This window comes from Agelaius tricolor, unplaced genomic scaffold, assembly GCF_023055355.1.
Source record: "Agelaius tricolor isolate 1412-34295 unplaced genomic scaffold, bAgeTri1.0.p SCAF_13, whole genome shotgun sequence".
Classification (NCBI taxonomy): domain Eukaryota; kingdom Metazoa; phylum Chordata; class Aves; order Passeriformes; family Icteridae; genus Agelaius; species Agelaius tricolor.
This window is the reverse complement of record NW_027269273.1, coordinates 19,154,750-19,173,141: the sequence shown is the minus strand read 5'-3', so window position 1 is coordinate 19,173,141 and position 18,392 is coordinate 19,154,750. Positions and strand designations below refer to the sequence as shown.

Here is an 18,392-nt window from a genome sequence, read left to right as displayed (position 1 = left end):
TTCCATATCTTCAGCTATGTAAATCAGAGTAGCTCTGTTAATTGAACTCTGAGTGGTCTCATCCATGTGGTCAGGTCTACCATGGCAATGGGTCCCCCACTGATGCAGCTATAGCTGTCAGCTCTAAGAGCAGGACACACCTGCAGGCTCAGCTCCTTTCTCCCCTCTGCCCAAGGAAGTGGTGTGTGCTTTGAGCAGCTGCCTGAGCACAGGGGCAAGAGGCAATTTGGCTGTCAGGGCACTACGTGCTGTTCCCACTTTCTTTTGGGAAATGGCAGCAGGGTGATTTCTGCATATGGGTCACCCTGGAAATGAAATGCAATTAATAAGAAAAGTCAAGAAAGAACAAAAGGCACCTGTCTCTTTGTTTTTTCAATTTTTTTGCCCCCTAGATGCATGGAAAGAGCTATTTTCGTGTTGAAGACTACGTCCCAGCCAGTCGAATAGAGAAAATGACCCTGGCATATGTACAGCGAGAGCTTGCTAAATTACATCGTATGAATCGCTCCCTATTTGAGGATGAAGCTGAACTAGAGTTTTTAAAGGTAACATGTCATACCCCGAACACTATTTATTAATTTTGAGGTAGAAAGCCCCTCTCTATTTACCATTGTCTATTTTCTTCTTGCCTGACACAGCGGATTTTAGACATGGTGAAAAAATTTGAAGAGTCAACAAAAACCTCAGAATTTCATTCTGCTCTAGATACTGTCACTTATCACTGAGAGTTTTATAGCATGTTTTGGTGTATTTGCAGCATTCTAAGGTTTGATGTAAATTTTTGGCATGTTACCAATATGTCTGGGCTCCAGAAGATTATAAAACATGCAAATAAGCAATTTTTTTACTTCTGAAATTACAGCAGCTGTTCAGGCACTTCCTAAACACATAGCGATTGATTGTTTAAAAGTATCTGTGAGCCCTGGAAGTGAGGAAGGAGTTATCTGAAGTATTTTCTCACTTGACTATTTCTCTAGGTCCCTAAAGTTTCATGATGATGTGGGATTAACTTTTCTCCTGCTAATTTCTCTTTCTCCCCAAACCTCTTTGCTTTCCATCAAATGAAAAATATCAGGGATTAGATAATGGATAAATACCAGTAGTCATTTTGCTGCAGTGCCACATGCTGGTATTTATAGCATCATCTTAGTTTAGTTGCTATTTATTTATATTAGTTCCTCGTCTAACACTGTCAGTGCAATTGAAGAAATAGATTGAAGCTTAGCCTCAATGACAGTCCCATCATGTGTGGCAAATCCAATGAAGAAAAAGCAGCTTTGTTAGTCTCTCTTTCAATGAATAAATCTGTAGAAGGAGCCAACTCATCATAGAAAGTGAGAAAGACAGACCCCATGGCAAGAACATGTAAATTCCAAATATGAAAGGGATTAAAAATTAAAACCCAGATTCAGCTAGTGATTATAGATGCCCCAGTTTTCAGGACCTGAACATTTGTACTTTGGTTACTTTCTGAGAAAACAGATCTTCTTAAAGTGTTTTATTTTGGTCACTGAAAATCTCTGTTCACAATTGAAAAGTCATTTGAGGATTCTACATTAGCTTCCCAGAAAGAAAATGTAAGGTTTTAGGATAAACTCACATTGGTCTGCAGATCAGACAGTAAATCCTAGTCATATTCCATAGTTCTGTAAGGTGTCTGAGTCAGATTTTAACACTTTTGTGGCCAAGTACAGGAGGTAGAAAGACAAGCATGAACACCCAGAACCTCTGGGTGAGTTTCTCAGAATACCCCCTGCATGGTTAGATGGCAGGGACAGACACTGGCTCCTGAGACACTCAAAAGCATTTTCTCCTCTATCTACCTTTCTTCCCATGAATCTTTTTGAGTAAGGCATGGTAAAAGCACTTTTTCTCTACAAGGTGACTCAGCAACTTCCTGAATATGGAGTGTTATTCTATCGTGTGTCCCAAGAGAAGAAAGGGACAGAAGGGGACATCATCCTGGGAATCTGTGCCAAAGGCATCATCGTCTATGAGAACAAAAATCACACAAGAATTGCCAGTTTAAGATTTCAGTGGCGTGAAACAGAGAGAATTTCAGCTCATGTGAGTTGGAACTAACTGAATCTCTTCTCTACTGCTTTACTGCCTTCCTGTCGCTTTGATAAATTAATTGCATTCAGAGCAAGAATTAGATTCACTCTATATGGGCAAGTCCTTTCTGAAAAGAGTTTAAAATCAAAGCTGGATCTGGATGTGCATATGAACATACTGAGTTCTTTGTGAAGTATAGTTCTGCAGTATTTATGCCAAGGCCAAAGACAAATTACCATAAAACTGTATAATCTGGTGCTGACTATTACAGAGACTATGCCAAATCTCTCCACAGCATATTCCATATCCATTCCTTTCTTGTCTTTACTGCTCTTTTCTTCTGTTTTTATGCCTACATCAGGTCATGGGATGATGTCTTCCACTTTCCAGATCTCATTATTCCCGCCCTCATCTTTTAGTATATGAAGATTGTTAACAAATTAGTATTGGTGATAAGATTGTGACCCATTTCTAAATGGGATTTTGACATTAGAGGTATATCAATGTACTGTTGTACAGTTTAGGTGTCAAACTGGATCACACATTTCCCAGCTTGTTTGCTCTGCAAAAATGGTCCTTCTCCCCCTTGAAGATATGTTCCTTGTCATATTTAATTTGTTTAACAATTTTAACATCTGTAGGGCCAAATTCTGCATTTTTAGCAACCTGCTATCACTGCATTCAATGTCCTAAGGTTCTTGACTTTTGACAGAGAAGAGTTCTGATCCCAATGACAGACACCTTGCTTACAAGTGCTGAATTTACAACAGGCATTTACTGAAAACAAAAGGGATGCAGTCAGGCATAAATACAACTGAACAAACCAACAAGATGATATAAATGAACTGTCAGTGCTTCAGTGTAAGGACTGATATATAAAGCAACCTCTGCTTTTTTTTCCTCTTAGAGAAAAAAATTCATGATTGAAAGCAGTTTCAGTGGTAAGAAACACACCTTCATTACTGATACAGCAAAGACATGTAAATACCTACTGGACCTCTGCTCTGCCCAGCACAAATTCAATGCACAGATGAATTCTAGGCAACTTCGTCAAACTTCATCAGGTATATTTTAAGCTCATGTTTATGCTAGTCTGTACCAAGCCAAGTTTTTGTTTTATTTTTCAATGTGTCTCCAATTTCCTGCTGTCTCTTCATCCTCCAAGTCCCCTCTCGAGCTACCAAATGAGAACCTAAATAAATTAATATCTTCTTCAGCACCACCTTGTTTCAGAAGAATGAAATCTTTTAGAGGACAGATTTTTATATAGCAGAGCCCAGGCATCATTAAGCAAGTAGTAGGTTTCACAGAAAGGTAGAAAACTGTACAGCAAGTGTTACCACCAAGATGGTCCCCATTTGACTTCACTTCTGCAAACAATTCAGCTCCTTGGTGTCTCTCTGAACTTTGGAGAGCACACGTTCCTAGAGTTCCTGTCTTCCCAGATATAAATATGCTGGAGTGGAAGGCCTGTGAAGGATGAGAAACTACCAACCTGGATAATTCAGACTCTGAAAGACAGACGTTTCTTATACACCAATCATTTACAAAATACACTTCACAGAAATATTCAGGTTTAAATTATATAGGGTTCTACAGTTCACCTGTCTTTGTGGAAAATGCATTTGTAGTATAATTCACAGAGATTTAACCTAAATGCAGCATATACTTTTTATGAAAGAAACTCCTTCTACTCACCCAAGGCCTAGGCACCCTCAAGGATAAAAGAACCAATATATCTGTAATATAAAGGATAAAAGAACAAATATAGCTGTAATTTTTCCTGGCATATTCAAAAGATTTAATTTAAATTTCCTTTAAGCTTAAAAAATGCAATAATATCAGTGGATTTTTCTTTGCTTCCCTTCTCTTGCTTCTCATTCAGAGGACAGTAAATTTGTGGAAATAGACAAATCGAATTCTGCATATGCAGCTCAGCATGAACACCTTGCCCTTATTCAGAGACTGTCTCGCTCAGAGAATGTGCTCTATGGAGCAAACCTGGAAAACCTGTCTGCTGGGATGATGAGCAAATCTTGTGACAACCTCAGTGTGGAAACCAACAATAGGACTAGACACAAAAGGAATCTTGGCAGGTAGGTTTGCCTTTTCTCTCTGAACATGTGTAAGACTCAGGCATAAACTATTTTTTTTTACAGTTCTTATTGTGGTCACACCAAAAGGTCTGGGGCTCCTTGATGCCAGCAGTTGTGCAAATGCAGGCAGGAAGTTAATAGACTGAGAGAGAACTTGAAAAAGAGTGACATTTAAATTTGTACCAGACTCAAGAAGAAACCACTAATTGGGTTATGAGGAAGTATAAAAATGAGGAAGAATAAATGTAAAATCTTCAATGTCTGTGTATCTTCACTGGAAATTACAGTATGTGAATTAAAAAACCATCAGGAGCTGGTTTTGATCAGGAATGCAGAGATCATTATTTAGTTGATTCCTCCATGTCAAAATGTGCAATTCATAGGGAGCAGTGCAAGAACTTCTCCCTCTTTGTTTTGGTGCATTCATCTGTGTAGGTGGTTACTATAGCTGCACAGCCTCAAGATGAATTCTAGTGCCTTTTAGAGTACTAAGAGTTAGAATAGAGTCGAGGAGAACATGAACTACCAGAAAAACTTTCAGACTTGGTTTTGTCTAAATGGACTAAATGAATGATGGGGAAGCTATGCTGTGTTTTCCTGATACCTGCACTCAGCTCAGAACAAAACACAGGAGGAATAAGTCATGATGAGAGGTCCAATGGCAGCTGTTATTTGGAAGTAAATGCTGGCAAGGATAAATCACTTCTCCCCTAAAATGAAATATGTCCCAGAAATCAGAATACTCATTGAAAGGCTATAAACCTGTGCATTCCCAATTCGGCTCTGACAGACTAATGACAATGAAGAGTGCTAAATACCACTAAATACCACTGCTGACTTTTTATTGTAACACAGTCTTCCTTCCTGCCCTGCAGATCTCTGTCAGGGCTATCCCAGTCAGAAATGCACATCAATTCAAATGGAAAGCAAAGGAGTTATGATTTTCTCTCTATCCATTCAACTCAGAACACCATCAGTGGTGAGTATAATAATCATAAAGAGAGACAGTACCCTTCCATGTTTATTGTTTCAATAGGAGGAGACTAACATGTATTTTGCTTACAGATTAAAGACTATCTTTTTTTCCTTCTAGTCCTGGAAATTAGTCCAGAGTTTAGCAAGACAAGCTGTTTTCTTCCCCTTAACTCCCACTTTGCATCAGGTTCAGTGGTAAGGGACTTGGTGATAAAATGATTCTATAACGGTGCCTAATGCTCTACAGAGATGTAGTTCAGTACACCCAGAGACTCTTGCATGGGACAATATCCCTGTGCTCAGAGGTCATTGTTTGGTTCAAAACTGAGATCTACAACTCAATAAATAATGCATGAGACAGCATAGGCTCCAGGTCTTTACTCTGCTCTTGCACTTGCATGATACTAAGGACTGAATATCTAATTTTCTGTCAGAAGCCAGACTGCATGCACATGGGGAGCCAATCAATGGAACATGAAACTATGCTTATCTGGTTAGTCTATTTAAAAATTAGAAGAGTACTATAAACACACTGTGGCAATTGCCCAATGTTAAGCAGTCACCATTGCAATCAGTGTTGGTTGGATTGCACCTTCAAGTCCCACAGGGCCTAAGGCTAGAGCTCGCAGGAGATTTTGTGTTCAAATCACCCTCAGGTTCAATGGGCACTACATGCTTGACTCTTTAAATATTCTAATCTTAATAAAAACATTGCAGAAAAACATATATTCTCCCAGAAAGGAACACTGTAGGACGAGATCACACAGCTCTGTACAGAGATTTTTCGAAAGAATGAAAACTTCTGAACACTTGTTTGAGCTTCCTTCCAGAACTATATTGATTCAAAGTAACAGCAATTTTGAAGTCAAGGATAAAACACATATTAATTTTGAAGCTTCAGTTTTGCATAATAGATGAATATTCCCAGCATGCTGTACTCCTAGCATTAATCTACATTTATTCTAGTGGTTTTGTTTCTGCAGCACCTGGATCACCAGCCACCCAAAAGGAAGTTTTGCTAAGTGGTCTAGAAAGAGAAATCATATGTGTCAGCCTAAAACGTGACCCTAAGAATGGATTTGGTAAGTAAGGAACATAAATGTTATGTTTGTTACTGGGACTATCAGGTCCTGGTGCTAACACTGATGCTTGCTGACTCAGGCTGGGCAAGACTGTAAACTCCTTTAGTCCATTTATTCTTCTTATAGAATAAGAGTACCAATATTTGTGAAGGACTCAGAATTTCCAGGACTGAAAAGGACTAAGAACAAAAATCAAGACCATTACATTTTCAGAGGATTAAATAAGGCCACAGACACCAAAGGAACCAAGTGCTAAGAGTAGATTGAGAAAACGATGGTTTTAGTTTTGTATATGAAATACACATGTACTGATTTTATTTATCTTAGACCTTATAGGGGGTGCCTGTGAGGGTGCAAAATATTTACACCAACTTTGCATAAATGTTTCCCAACTTTTGGATTATTATCTGGATAATATTTTTGTTATATAATACTTTAATCACACTGTATCGAGTTCTTGTGGATGAGTTCAGAAGTTCAGACCATCAGGTTTTACAAATGACCATTAATACAATTAAAAATCAAATTTATAAATGGTTCAGGTCTGTGTGTAATATCCTAATCCCAAATTCAACTATTATAGAAGTGAGAAGTATATATTTCAATAGTCAAAGTTAGGATAGTGAAACTAAACTACTGAACAATAGATTTCATTTTCTTAGATATCTTACATTAGAAGTTCACATGGCCCACCTCAGGTTTCCTGTTTGCATGATGTAGAATGATGTTCAAATTTATCTCATGAACTTTTATACCATTTCCCTCCTGCAGGTGTTAAATGCTGCAGGTCCACCTAGTTCATGACTCATGAAATAAAGTAGTTAGAGTCTCTAAAAGTACTGAGCCAGGAAAACGTTGTTATTGGGAAATTATATCTAAGTAGTGATCAAAGTCACCAGCACACTTTAATTATAATGTAAGCTTAAAGCTCTCCCAAGTCAAGACCTTAATGCTCTGTAAATCAAAGCTCCCCATCCTTCAGATCATGTACAAAAGGTATGCCACTGGAGTAAGAGCCTTTTGTGCTCCTAAGATTCATCATTTTTAATACTGCCAGTGTTTGCATTCTCATGCTATCTCGTTTTTGCAGGTTTTGTAATTATTGGAGGAGAAAATGTAGGAAAATTAGACCTCGGTATCTTTATCGCTTCAATTATCCCTGGGGGACCTGCAGACAGAGCTGGAAATATCAAACCAGGTCATTTTCTGTACTTTTTAATTAGAATTAAAATACTTGCATAGTTTAAAGTTAGCTACTCTGGATTTATTTCCTTATTTAGACATGCTTTCTCTTGCTTTTATCTTTTTTTTCTTAAGGAGGACGACTCATCTCTGTGAATAATATTAGTCTTGAGGGTGTTTCATTTAATACTGCAGTTAAAATCATACAGAACTCTCCCGAGGAAGTGGAGCTCATCATCTCCCAACCCAAAGGTACAAAGGCAAAGGCCTCTGCTGGCTCTGGGATGCTAATGGTTAACTCAGGACACTCATCTCTAATGGGCACTGGGATGTAGTGCTACATTCCTGCTACTGACTGCCAGTTAGAACAACCATACACTAAAATAGTCAACTTCTGGTAGGTATCATGTGATGTCTCTGCTACATCAGTCTGAAAAAATCTATTATGGGCTGCCTCGCTGAACACAAAAGAAATTTTGACATTTCTTTCTCTGACAGAGAGGCATAGTCCTCTGCATTGAGGAAGCAAACACATTTCTGAACACCTACAATAGCAGTGCTCCATTTTACATTGACTAACTCATTTTACAGATCTGATTTCACAATCAGATGAAATAAGAAGTTACTCTGTCCTCTTGTGCTGGGTTATAATAATATTTTTCTTCAAGTTTACTTGCTACTTGCATTCAACAATGTCTTATTTTGATATGGCCTTACAGACATGTATGAAGAAGGATTAAATGAAGAAAAGAATCTATCAAGAGGAAACAGCACTAGTGGATCTGAGATCTCTTGTGTAGATAGTGGGAGAAAAAAGATTCAGGATTGTCATACAGCTCTCCCCAAAGAACAGGACACAAATACAGAACTTGAGAAGACTCACTCTTGGAATTTAGCATCAAAATTGGGCCCTAGGATTCCAGTTTCTTCAGCTAATAGCCTGGATATAGAGGTAACTGAGTTTTGATGCTGCTCAGTAATGTTACACCCAGCACACAACATACAACAACATACCAGATACATGTAGAAGGGAAAGTCACTGTGAAGGAAAGGAGATAGAAAAACTTGAAATAAATTACATTGGAAATGTCAAAATGATGGATGTGTCTAAAATATGTGAATAAATGGGGAAACTGTTCTACAAAACGTTTTAAAAATTCTCCTTCTTTTTCCAGAGGAGGGACAAAATTTTGATTATTTTCTTGCAATCTTTTAAGTTTTCAAACCAGGCCCAGAACATGCCATGTCTAATATCCTGCTTCTGGATATCCTCCCTATATATACTCAGGTTATGTGCATTTAGACAGATTGCATTTTGAGTAGCATTAGCTTAAGCTTCCAATAATATCAGAGATATAAATGGTATCGCTCCAGGTTTATAGTGACATCAGGATCAAGCCTTTTACATCTTTTGGAAATGCTCTCTTCATTTTTTTTAAATTCCTTCCCCTCCCCCCTTTCTTTTTAAACCAAAATGCTGTAATCTCATTAAAGTTTTTATTTTTGATATAGGCAGCTGATTCTTCCCACTTACCATCTCCATCAGAAACCAACTCAAAGGAAGTCTACACGGTGGAGCTTCTTAAAGAAGATGGGACTTTTGGAATCAGTGTGACTGCAAGTGTCACTGTTACTCTTTAATTGTCTGTCAAATTGTTACCTGACTGAACAAAGACAGAAGATAGGCTGATAACAGAAACTGTTAGCATGGCACATTGTGAACCTCAGTGTCCTGGCTGACACAGAATGCATGAAGCACTGTCTCTGCTCATTGCCTGGTTCCTACCCACACCATCTGGGAAAGAAGTGTCCTGGCATAAAGCACGTGCCAGTACAAACCCCTTTTGTCCTGACTTGATTTGAGAACAAAACCTACCACGGAAAGCAGAGTTTGGTCAGGGAGGACTAGAGAAGGTCAGGGGGGACTAGAGAAGAAATGTCTGCCACATTTGGATAACAAGTCCTTGTCCTAGCTATTTAATTTGAATTTACCCCTCCAGGCTGAGATGTCTCTACAGTCTTTGCTGAAATGGAATGTGAAGCAACAGCCATTTCATTGCCTGCAGAAGAAATTAAGGGCCATTTTTTTCATCTGAATTTGGCCAGGGGATGTAGATGGACAGAACATGATTCTTAGGTTAATCTGAAATTTCTCTGAGTGCTCAAGTTCAGGTCCATGTTTAATATATTGTCCAAAAGATTAGTAATTGAAGAATGGATATTGCACAGCTTAGAAGCTGAGCTAGAGAGTAACTGAAAGATGCAAGACCATTTTATGTGAGCATAGGGAGAAATTTATGAACATTTAGTAAATATTTTTATATAGTCACATTGAAATACATTGCATTTTTCTGAGAAAATAAGATTACTGCCTATGGAAGTATATTACAACTAGATGGGGTTTTAGAGTAATGGGGTTTGGAATAATATCCTCTTTCCCTTTTCCCCAATAGTTAAAGAAGAAAGCAATTCCTGTAGCAGTTACTTTGCAATGCATGTGTAAGTTGCTTTGATGTTTACCACAGGAAGAATATATGAAGACTCTAATCTGTGGGCATGTTTTTGCAGGGTGGAATTAACACCAGTGTGCGTCATGGTGGGATATATGTGAAGTCAATTATTCCCAGGGGACCAGCAGATAAGGATGGACAAATAAAGATAGGTAACATGTTAGTGTGGACAATGAAACACATTTGGGATTGGAGGTGCTACAACTGCAAAGTGTAATATATGGTCCATCATTCCTCAGCCTGTCCCTGTACTATATGTAGGGATCCCACTGAAAATCAGAAGCCTCACACCAACACTGTAGAGTTACCTTCTGTGGCTGCCATCAGGCTAGTGACTCTGACACCATTGTTACTGTGCTAACCAGATGCTATCACTGCATTTACTTACAGAATACCCTGGAATGCTTTAGCTGCTGGTTATAGAGTGCTGTGCAGCAAGCAGTATTGCTTTCCTATGAATCATTATTAATTTGACACATGTAAGCATGAAGACCTATTGTAACATGGGCAGCCTCAAGGTTTACACCTTCTGAACCTGAACATCAAAGCAACTGGATGTTCTTTCTTTTACCTCAGGTGATCGTCTGCTGGAAGTAGATGGCATCAGCCTCTGTGGCATCACCCACAAACAGGCTGTGGAACACCTGAAGAAATCTGGCCAGGTTTGTACAACAGCAGAGGTCAATAAGATACACAGTAGACTAAACTGGACTTAGTATGAAGCACAGTAGCCGAGCTTGGCCAAAAGAACCATCCCCCCCTCTGCTCCAACTCCATTCCTCTAAACAGAAAAGTACAAAGACTTAGGACTCACTGTGTCCTGTGTAACTGGAACCTGTTTATCACTGTTTTAGGTTGCCAGACTGATTCTAGAAAGGGGAAACTACCAATTGGCAGAGCCTTGTCTGACTGCTAATGACAGAAAGGAGGACCAATGTGCAGTTGTTTCTGTGGCAACATCCCTCACAGATGGCACCAAGGACTGCTGCTTTTTGACAGATGGTAAGTGATAAAGAAGGAACTCAGGGTGACTTCCTACAATGTGTGGGAAAGGAATGAATGAAAATAATTCTATGAAATTCCTTTGGGTTGGAAGGAAAACCGTATACTGAATAAAATTATGATATTCAATATTAATGACATAATAAAAATCAATTCTGAAAAATATATTTCTAATGTTCATAGAGTTATAGTGGCTAGATCTAGCTGAATTTACCCTAGGCATCAATATTATATCTCTTAGCCTTTGTGAGATGGGGCTGGCAAGGGAACACCCCTGTCTGTACCCCACAGCAGTCTCAGGCAGGATGCAGCTGTGTGGATGTGGCCAGACTGATACCCAGGGAGAGCCTCACCAGCACAGCTGCTGATGCTGTGACAGTGATGAAGCTGGAGGGAACTGGAGACTGCCATCACTTAATTTCTCAAAAGCACAAGATTTAGAGATCACTTACAGAGAATTTAGCCAACAAATAAATGCTGTAGCTTTTACTGAAGGTTGTCTCATAAACACCAAGTCTGAACCATACTTTTCCATGGGGCAGTTACTCCTCTTCACTGGAATTCAGCTACAAGCGTGGTGTTTGGGAAAGGTCTGATCTCTCATTCTTGCCTGGAAAGAGCAGTAGCTCCAATTCCAGCTTATGCTGTTAGTGCAAGACCTAAACTAACTACAGAATGGTAAAATCTATGCAACACTTACAGAAGAACATCAGAAAAAGATAGCATGTAAATCTCTTTATGTTGGTACAAAAAGCTTTTGGTACCAGACTGCGAGCACATGGTGGAATAGATTTCAGTTCTCCCTATTCTGACTGTGAGATTTCAAAGACTTTCATAAGATAGAGGAACACCTAAACCTCTTTTTGACTTTATTATTAGTAGATCTACCTCTGCAGCACACAAGTAAAAAGTCTTTTGAGAGTATAGTTTATATTGGCTCCTCAGGGGGTACATATGCCGTGGTTCCCACTTTTTTCCCAATCTCTGATTTGAGCAGATAACACATTTGAAGTGAAATTAACCAAGAATTCTGGAGGCCTTGGATTTAGTGTTCTGCAGACGGAAGGAGATGCTTGTAAACACCTTGGAGGAGCTATTGTCAGGATCAAAAGACTGTTTCCAGGGCAGCCAGCAGAAGAGAACGGAGAAATTGAAGTTGGAGATGTCATTTTAGCAGTGAATGGGAAACCTCTCAAAGGGCTCCTGTACCAGGTAGCAGGAAGTGTTATTACTGGGGCTCCATCTGGGTAACAGGTTAATAAAGACAATGCATTTAAACTTAATTATCACCAGAGGGAGGCAGAATTTGCATATAATTAATCTGATTTCTGTGTAGGATTCTTCCCTAGAACTCCTATGTAGAATTTCCTTTCTAAATGAATTCTGACAGCGAATTTCGTCTGCTGTTTAATTTCTAAGTTTCTACCATTAATGTATGAATTCTATTGTTAGATGCACACCAGTTGTTAATTAGTTGGAATTTTTGTTGCTTTTATGCATGATTGGAACAATTTTACCCTGTGGTCATTTGTGCTTTGTAATGTCATGCTAAATATAATGCCCCAGATTCAAATTTCTACCAAGATTGGTAAGTCCTGTGTAAGTTTTTAACCTGGAATGAGAAATTCTATACTCAATTAAGAAATTAAATGGTAATGGCCTATGTGTGGATTTATTTTTCTTCATTGGAATATGGCAGTTTGGGGAGCTATGCTGAAATAAATGACCAAAGATGTTACTGCCACACGTGGTTTGAATGAATTTTCCTGAAAATTCTGTTTTCTTCAAGAAAAGAAAACTAATTAACCTAAACTTATTATGCCTGATGGCAAAGTGCAAGTTTGTAAATAGAACTGACTTTACTTTAGATGCATGTTTACCTATAAACTATGGTCCATTTGTATGACAATCCTTCAGTGGTGAATATTGGCCCTCCTACCTCTGGTATTTGTGCTGAGAGGCATAAATACCAGAAATGTAGCGTTGTTAATAAAAATTCTCTCCATCTCAGTTAGTAAAATGACATGTAAGATTTGTCTGTCCCATCAGAAATATTACATTTCTTCTTTCTGTTTAGGATGTCCTGCACTTGTTAAGAGGAGCTCCTCGAGAAGTCACACTGCTGCTTTGCAGACCACCAAAAGGTGTTCTTCCAGAAATAGAGCAAATTGCCCTGGTAAGGCAAAGCTTCTGACAGAAACTTGCTTCTGTAAACCTGCAAAGACATTACTACATTTTCTATCCAGTCTTGAATAAGGCAACTTTCCCTTTTCTCCAAGGCCCTCTATTCCATTTCTTTCCCTTCCTGGTTTCAACTCAGCCTGCAAAGTTCAACTTATAGTTTCTTAGCAACCAAAATAATACAAATCTGGCAGACATTAAACATATTTAGCCCAGTCCAACAACTTTTGAGTTGCTGTACTATCATTGGAGTGAAACAGCACGTACCCAAGCAGGTCTTCTAGTGGTGCTTCTAAAAATGCTCTACCAGATCCTCAGCCAGAAACTACAGATATTCTGAAATGCAGCTATTTTAACTCCCCAAAGTGAGAAGAAAATAAAGAATTTTTCCTATCCAGACTATCTCTTAATGAAGTTAAAAAATGGAATAATTGTTTCAACTGGTTATTCAGGTTCTTATTGATAGTTAGCAGAATCTACAGGGGGAAAACCAAAACACAAACAAACAAAAAATATCCCCAAACCATAGACACTGCAGAGACTAAAACATGGCCATTAGATGTGCTAGCATTATTACTCCTGCTTCTTGAAGACACCTCATGGACAGTACTCTTGTAAGGAAAATGCATCAGCACTACTCTTGCTCCATTCAGAATGGCCCACTGATGGTTGCCATCCCACTAGGATTTATAGCACCCACAGGCAGGCAGAAATGACAGTAGTCAGAACCATCTCCAGATATCAAACTGACTCCAGCTGCTCTGCTGCAGTGTGCCCTTGGCTGATTTCTATGGTCAGTCACACGGGAGTCAAGTCTGGAAGCTACTTCCATGGAATGAAGAGAGTATAGACACAACACTGAGGCATGATATCAATAGATATATTAAAAAAGAACCTCTAGCAAATAATTCATTGGGAAAAGAGATTTGGTGTTGTAGTTTTGATTGGAACTCTTGTAGAATGTGAAAAATAAACATTAAGACAAAAGTGTTATTTGGTAAGAGAGTACCTTCTATTTTTTCTCCTTCCTTCCAGCTACCATTTGGTATTTTCCCATTCAGAAGCTCATTAATATTGCTTTTTCAAAACATTTTGCTCTTGAAGGAAAAAATATGGGAGATTAAAAAGGAGTTACACTAATCTTTCTGGTTTTTTAATAGACTCCAGCACCATCTCCAATCAAGGACTTTGTGGCAGAAATGCCAGGCAGTACAGGGGCAGGAAACAGTATGGATCAGTCTACCAGTGATGGAGATAGCTCCTCTCCAGACCTTGAAGACTGCCTTGATTCTCCAGTGGGAGAAGATTTCAGTGAGCCACCTGAGGATGACAGCTCAGCTTACGAAGAGCAGGAAGCTGAGTTTCAAGAGAAACCCATACAGAAACTCCCAACTTCCAGAGAAAGTTTCTATAAGCATCTTTGGAAGATTCATCAAGAAGCTTCCAGTTCTGAAGTCTTCCACTCCCTAGAGGAGGAAGTGAAGCAGAACTGCTACTCACCATGTGAGTTTGGACAGGCCAAAAGGTAGGGAATACCAAAATCTGTTCTGCAGCCTTTCCTTTGACTCTTAGAACTTTGAAAGGAAATTGCTTAGGTTTAAGTACAGGGCTCTCTGCTTCTAATCACTCCTGATTACTGAAGATTTTGTTTTATTATCTTATTCTGACTCACCTAATCTGCTTTCCCTATTTACTCTCATCTTATTAGAATTTTGCATAAGTCTGCATTGAGAGTTCTGCACCACTGTAATCATTTATGCTGCTCAGCTGAAGGTGGTTGCCATTTGAAATAAGTGGAAGGATACCTGTTCACCTAAACAGGAAACAAATACTTTTTTTATTGATTGTATGAGCTTTTGCTTTCATTTTTTTTCAGAGTTGACTTAAATAGGCACCAATTTTTTTTCTTATTGTGTGATCTCTTAATTTCAAATTTTTTCATAGGAAATAAAAACACCTCAGAAGAAAAACTGTGATCAAGGAGGGAAAAAAGGGGTTATTTTATGTTTTCTGGTCTGCAGAAGCCAATAGAACCCCTGAGCCAGAGGAATTCTACAATAAAATGTAGTGCAAATGGATTTAGTCTCCTTTTACACTCCTTTGGATATATCAGACACTGTCACACAGAAGAAAATTCATTCAATTTTCATCATCTTTTCTAGTGCAAAAAAGTAGAAATTATCAGAACAGAAAGGATTGATACAAAGACAAATTGAAAGTCTTCTAGAGGCCTTTAACTTACAGCTTTAGTAATTTTATTGAGAATCTAATTTCTATTTCCCCATACAGTCACTTGAAAGGATTTTGTTACTTTTGACTCTCACCAAGCACAGCCCCAGGCAGTTGTCTCTGGGGGTGACAGCACTACCTGACACTGCAAGCCAAGTGGGATCAGAGTGGCAGCTCATAATTTTATCATCTCTTTGTCAAGTACAGAAACTTCACTCAATTCATGAATGAGGCTCCTGCTTAATTATCTGCTTCTATACTTCTGAGAGTAAAATCAGCAGAAATATGTCTGCAGCAAACATACTTGCCAAGACATAATACAGATTCAACAAAACTAAGTTTATTGTGGGAAAATACCAATTCCAAGAAAAATTTTGGATTCTTTCCAAAAAGGAAGTCCTGAAATAAATGTTTTTGTTTGATACATTTTCAGTATCATCTAGTATCAGCTTTTGCATTTTTAAAAGGAAGCCAGAGAAGTTTAGGATGCCATGCATTTTAAACAATATTTAAAATATAATATCAATTTAAATCCTTCCAGCTAAAACCACACAAAATCCCCAGAAGGAAATAGGCATTAATAAAGACTTCCTTTTGATTAATGAAGAAATTTCTCCAGATTACTCAAAATATTTCATGCAAATGTATAAATTTTCTGATAAGAATTTTACAGCGATCTTCTGTGATTTCATACAGGACATAGAATTTATTTTAATTTTAGTTATCTATGTTTGCTTGGGAGACATGGACAGTTCACTTCTATGAAAGAGCAAAAGATCCTGGCTGACACAGATATGAATATGCCATTTTAGGTGTTTTTAAGATGAATTAATGTTTAGCAATATTTCATTAAGGATTGATATGAAGAAAACATACTTAAAAAAAAAACAAAACGTGTTTCTAGCATTTCTATGAGCTTCAATGGTAAATTTTTGGGAGACAATGCCAGAGCTGTCTACTCAGGCTCATGAAGGGCAACAGCCAAAACTATTAAACACAGCATTTATGATTACAGTTTGGGCTTGAACATCAAAAGTGCTGAATATTTTGTCTGCAATATAGTGGAACATAATCAATAATAATTTTAATTCAATTAATTTAATAAGTCCATTGGTGGTTTTCAGACAACTCATATGCTTCAAGGCAAGCATAAGAATAAAGGCAAGCTTACAAAGAGGAGTAAGGACTTCTTTTCATGAAGAAACAGGAACCACTTCATATTTCATGTTTCCGGTCTGTGCCCAGTTACCAAGGAAAGACCTGTAGAAGCCAAAAATGTGGCTGGCATTCCTTTTCCCAGAAAAATGCTAATATGAAAATTGTAGTGGTATTTTAATGTCCATATTGCTTACCAGAAAAGTTAATGAATTTGTTTATGGAAGATTAAATAATTAATGGTCTGGGCTTTGTCCAATTATTCTTTTTGAGAAGCAACCAAAGTACTAATTAATGCCTTAAAAAAATTAAAAGAGTGCAAGATTTTACAAAGGTAAATAATGAACGCTTTTTAATCTTTCAAGTAGCTTTGCAAAATATTGATTACTTATTTGTTTTTATACTACCATTGGAGGATTCAGACAGCAATTCAATACCATAACTAGTAATTCAGTTAAAATGAAAATAAGGTAATGCATAAACAGTAGACTTTTCAGTGGCCATCTAATAAAGCATATGGAGGAAAACCCCAGCACTGCAATCTTTTTATTTTCCAGCCGCGTATTTAATAAGAGTCATGATGACCTGTTGAACACAAAATGTATGCCTGAAACTCTCTCTCTAACCCCTATTGATGAAGAGTATCTCACTGTCAGCTCAATGTCTGTGACCTCACTTCCACGAGGAGGAAGCTCCAAGACAGTCTCTGCAACCCCACAGCCACGTGTTTGTGGTCCCTCGTCATCATCCCTGCCTGCCAGAGAGACACATGACAGTGACAATGAATGGGAAGACTTGGAGGAACCAGAGGAAGAGAAGGAAGAAAATGAAGACTGCATTCAGGTATGTCATGGGCATCAAATTACCAACTGGTAGAACACAAGGGAAAAGAAACAATTTTAAGAACGTTACAGTCTTAAACATTAATTTTAACCCATTTGCTATGCTATTTTCACATGACTTTTTTTTTTCCTGAATATCCACAATCTTCAAATAAAGCAGACCTTCCACTATGCCCAGCTCTCCAGAATTCTTAACCATTTGCCTTAAGGGTACTTCTTTTTTCTTGACATCTTACTATTTCTCCAACTTTCCAAAATTCTGCATTATTATTCTCAGTATACAAAGGCCTAAAAGCTGTCTCGTAGCTTCTAAAATTAACTGGAGTCAGCTACTTGGGTTTTTTCTGCCATGTTTCAAGGCCATGCAGAAAATCACTTTGTTAAAGCGATATTGCTGTAATGTCCTGATAAGAAAGTATGATTCTTGTGCTAATTACTATTCAAAATATAAGGCTCAGTCCTGCCAAATGCTGAACATCTTGCATTCCTATGACACTAATGAGCTCTGAATTCCTACTAATTTGAGAGCACTGTGGACAAAATTTAGCTCCAGGCATTTCCTTCAGTGGGACAGCAATAGCAATAACAACAGTGATCTTTGCACCCTGCTATCACAATGCTTGTCAGCTCAGAGGCCTCCAAGCCTTTCTTTACACATTCCAAATGCCTAATCCCAGATCCTGGTGGCATTCTCTGCTTTACTAGGCCCTGTAACTCAATCTACATGAACCTCCACAATTCTGGGATATGGCAGAACACCTTTTACACACTCTTGTACCATCTGAGGATCTGATTCCTACCTGCATATAAAAATTATGGAATATGTTACTGAAGCAAGAGAAAAGCCTACATCAAAAAAACTGTGCTTGTTTTAACAGGAAATGGAGATCTTTGTGACTTTGACAAAGTCAGAGAACAATGGTTATGGATTCTCTGTAGTTCTTAACAAAATGGACACCTGCTTGTATGTTGATGAAATCTTGAATGATCCTGCCCTTTCTGATGGAAGATTGAGAAGGGGAGATAGAATCATTATGGTACAGTAATTTTTTGAGTTTATGCAGAGGAGAAAATATTTGCAGA

General features: G+C 38.2%; 2 protein-coding genes across 2 annotated transcripts in view; one reads left to right on the top strand and one right to left on the bottom strand.

Annotated features, from left to right (window-relative positions):
* MAPK8 (mitogen-activated protein kinase 8) overlaps positions 1-18,392 on the bottom strand; it is a 231,195-nt gene that overhangs the window by 74,973 nt on the left and 137,830 nt on the right. The window lies entirely within an intron of this gene.
* LOC139595589 (FERM and PDZ domain-containing protein 2-like) lies at positions 246-9,210 on the top strand. The gene is made up of 10 exons (XM_071439056.1): positions 246-545; positions 1,882-2,067; positions 2,963-3,119; positions 3,941-4,151; positions 5,027-5,130; positions 6,110-6,208; positions 7,299-7,406; positions 7,526-7,642; positions 8,110-8,342; positions 8,903-9,210. The coding sequence occupies exons 1-10, from the start codon at positions 393-395 to the stop codon at positions 9,029-9,031; spliced, it is 1,497 nt and encodes a 498-aa protein (XP_071295157.1). The 5' UTR covers positions 246-392; the 3' UTR covers positions 9,032-9,210.

Coding starts and splice junctions, on each gene's coding strand:
- LOC139595589 (XM_071439056.1), top strand. CDS start 393: ATGCATGGAAAGAGCTATTTTCGTGTTGAAGACTACGTCCCAGCCAGT. Junction 546..1,881: donor CTGAACTAGAGTTTTTAAAG/GTAACATGTCAT, acceptor TTTCTCTACAAG/GTGACTCAGCAACTTCCTGA. Junction 8,343..8,902: donor CTAATAGCCTGGATATAGAG/GTAACTGAGTTT, acceptor TTTTTGATATAG/GCAGCTGATTCTTCCCACTT.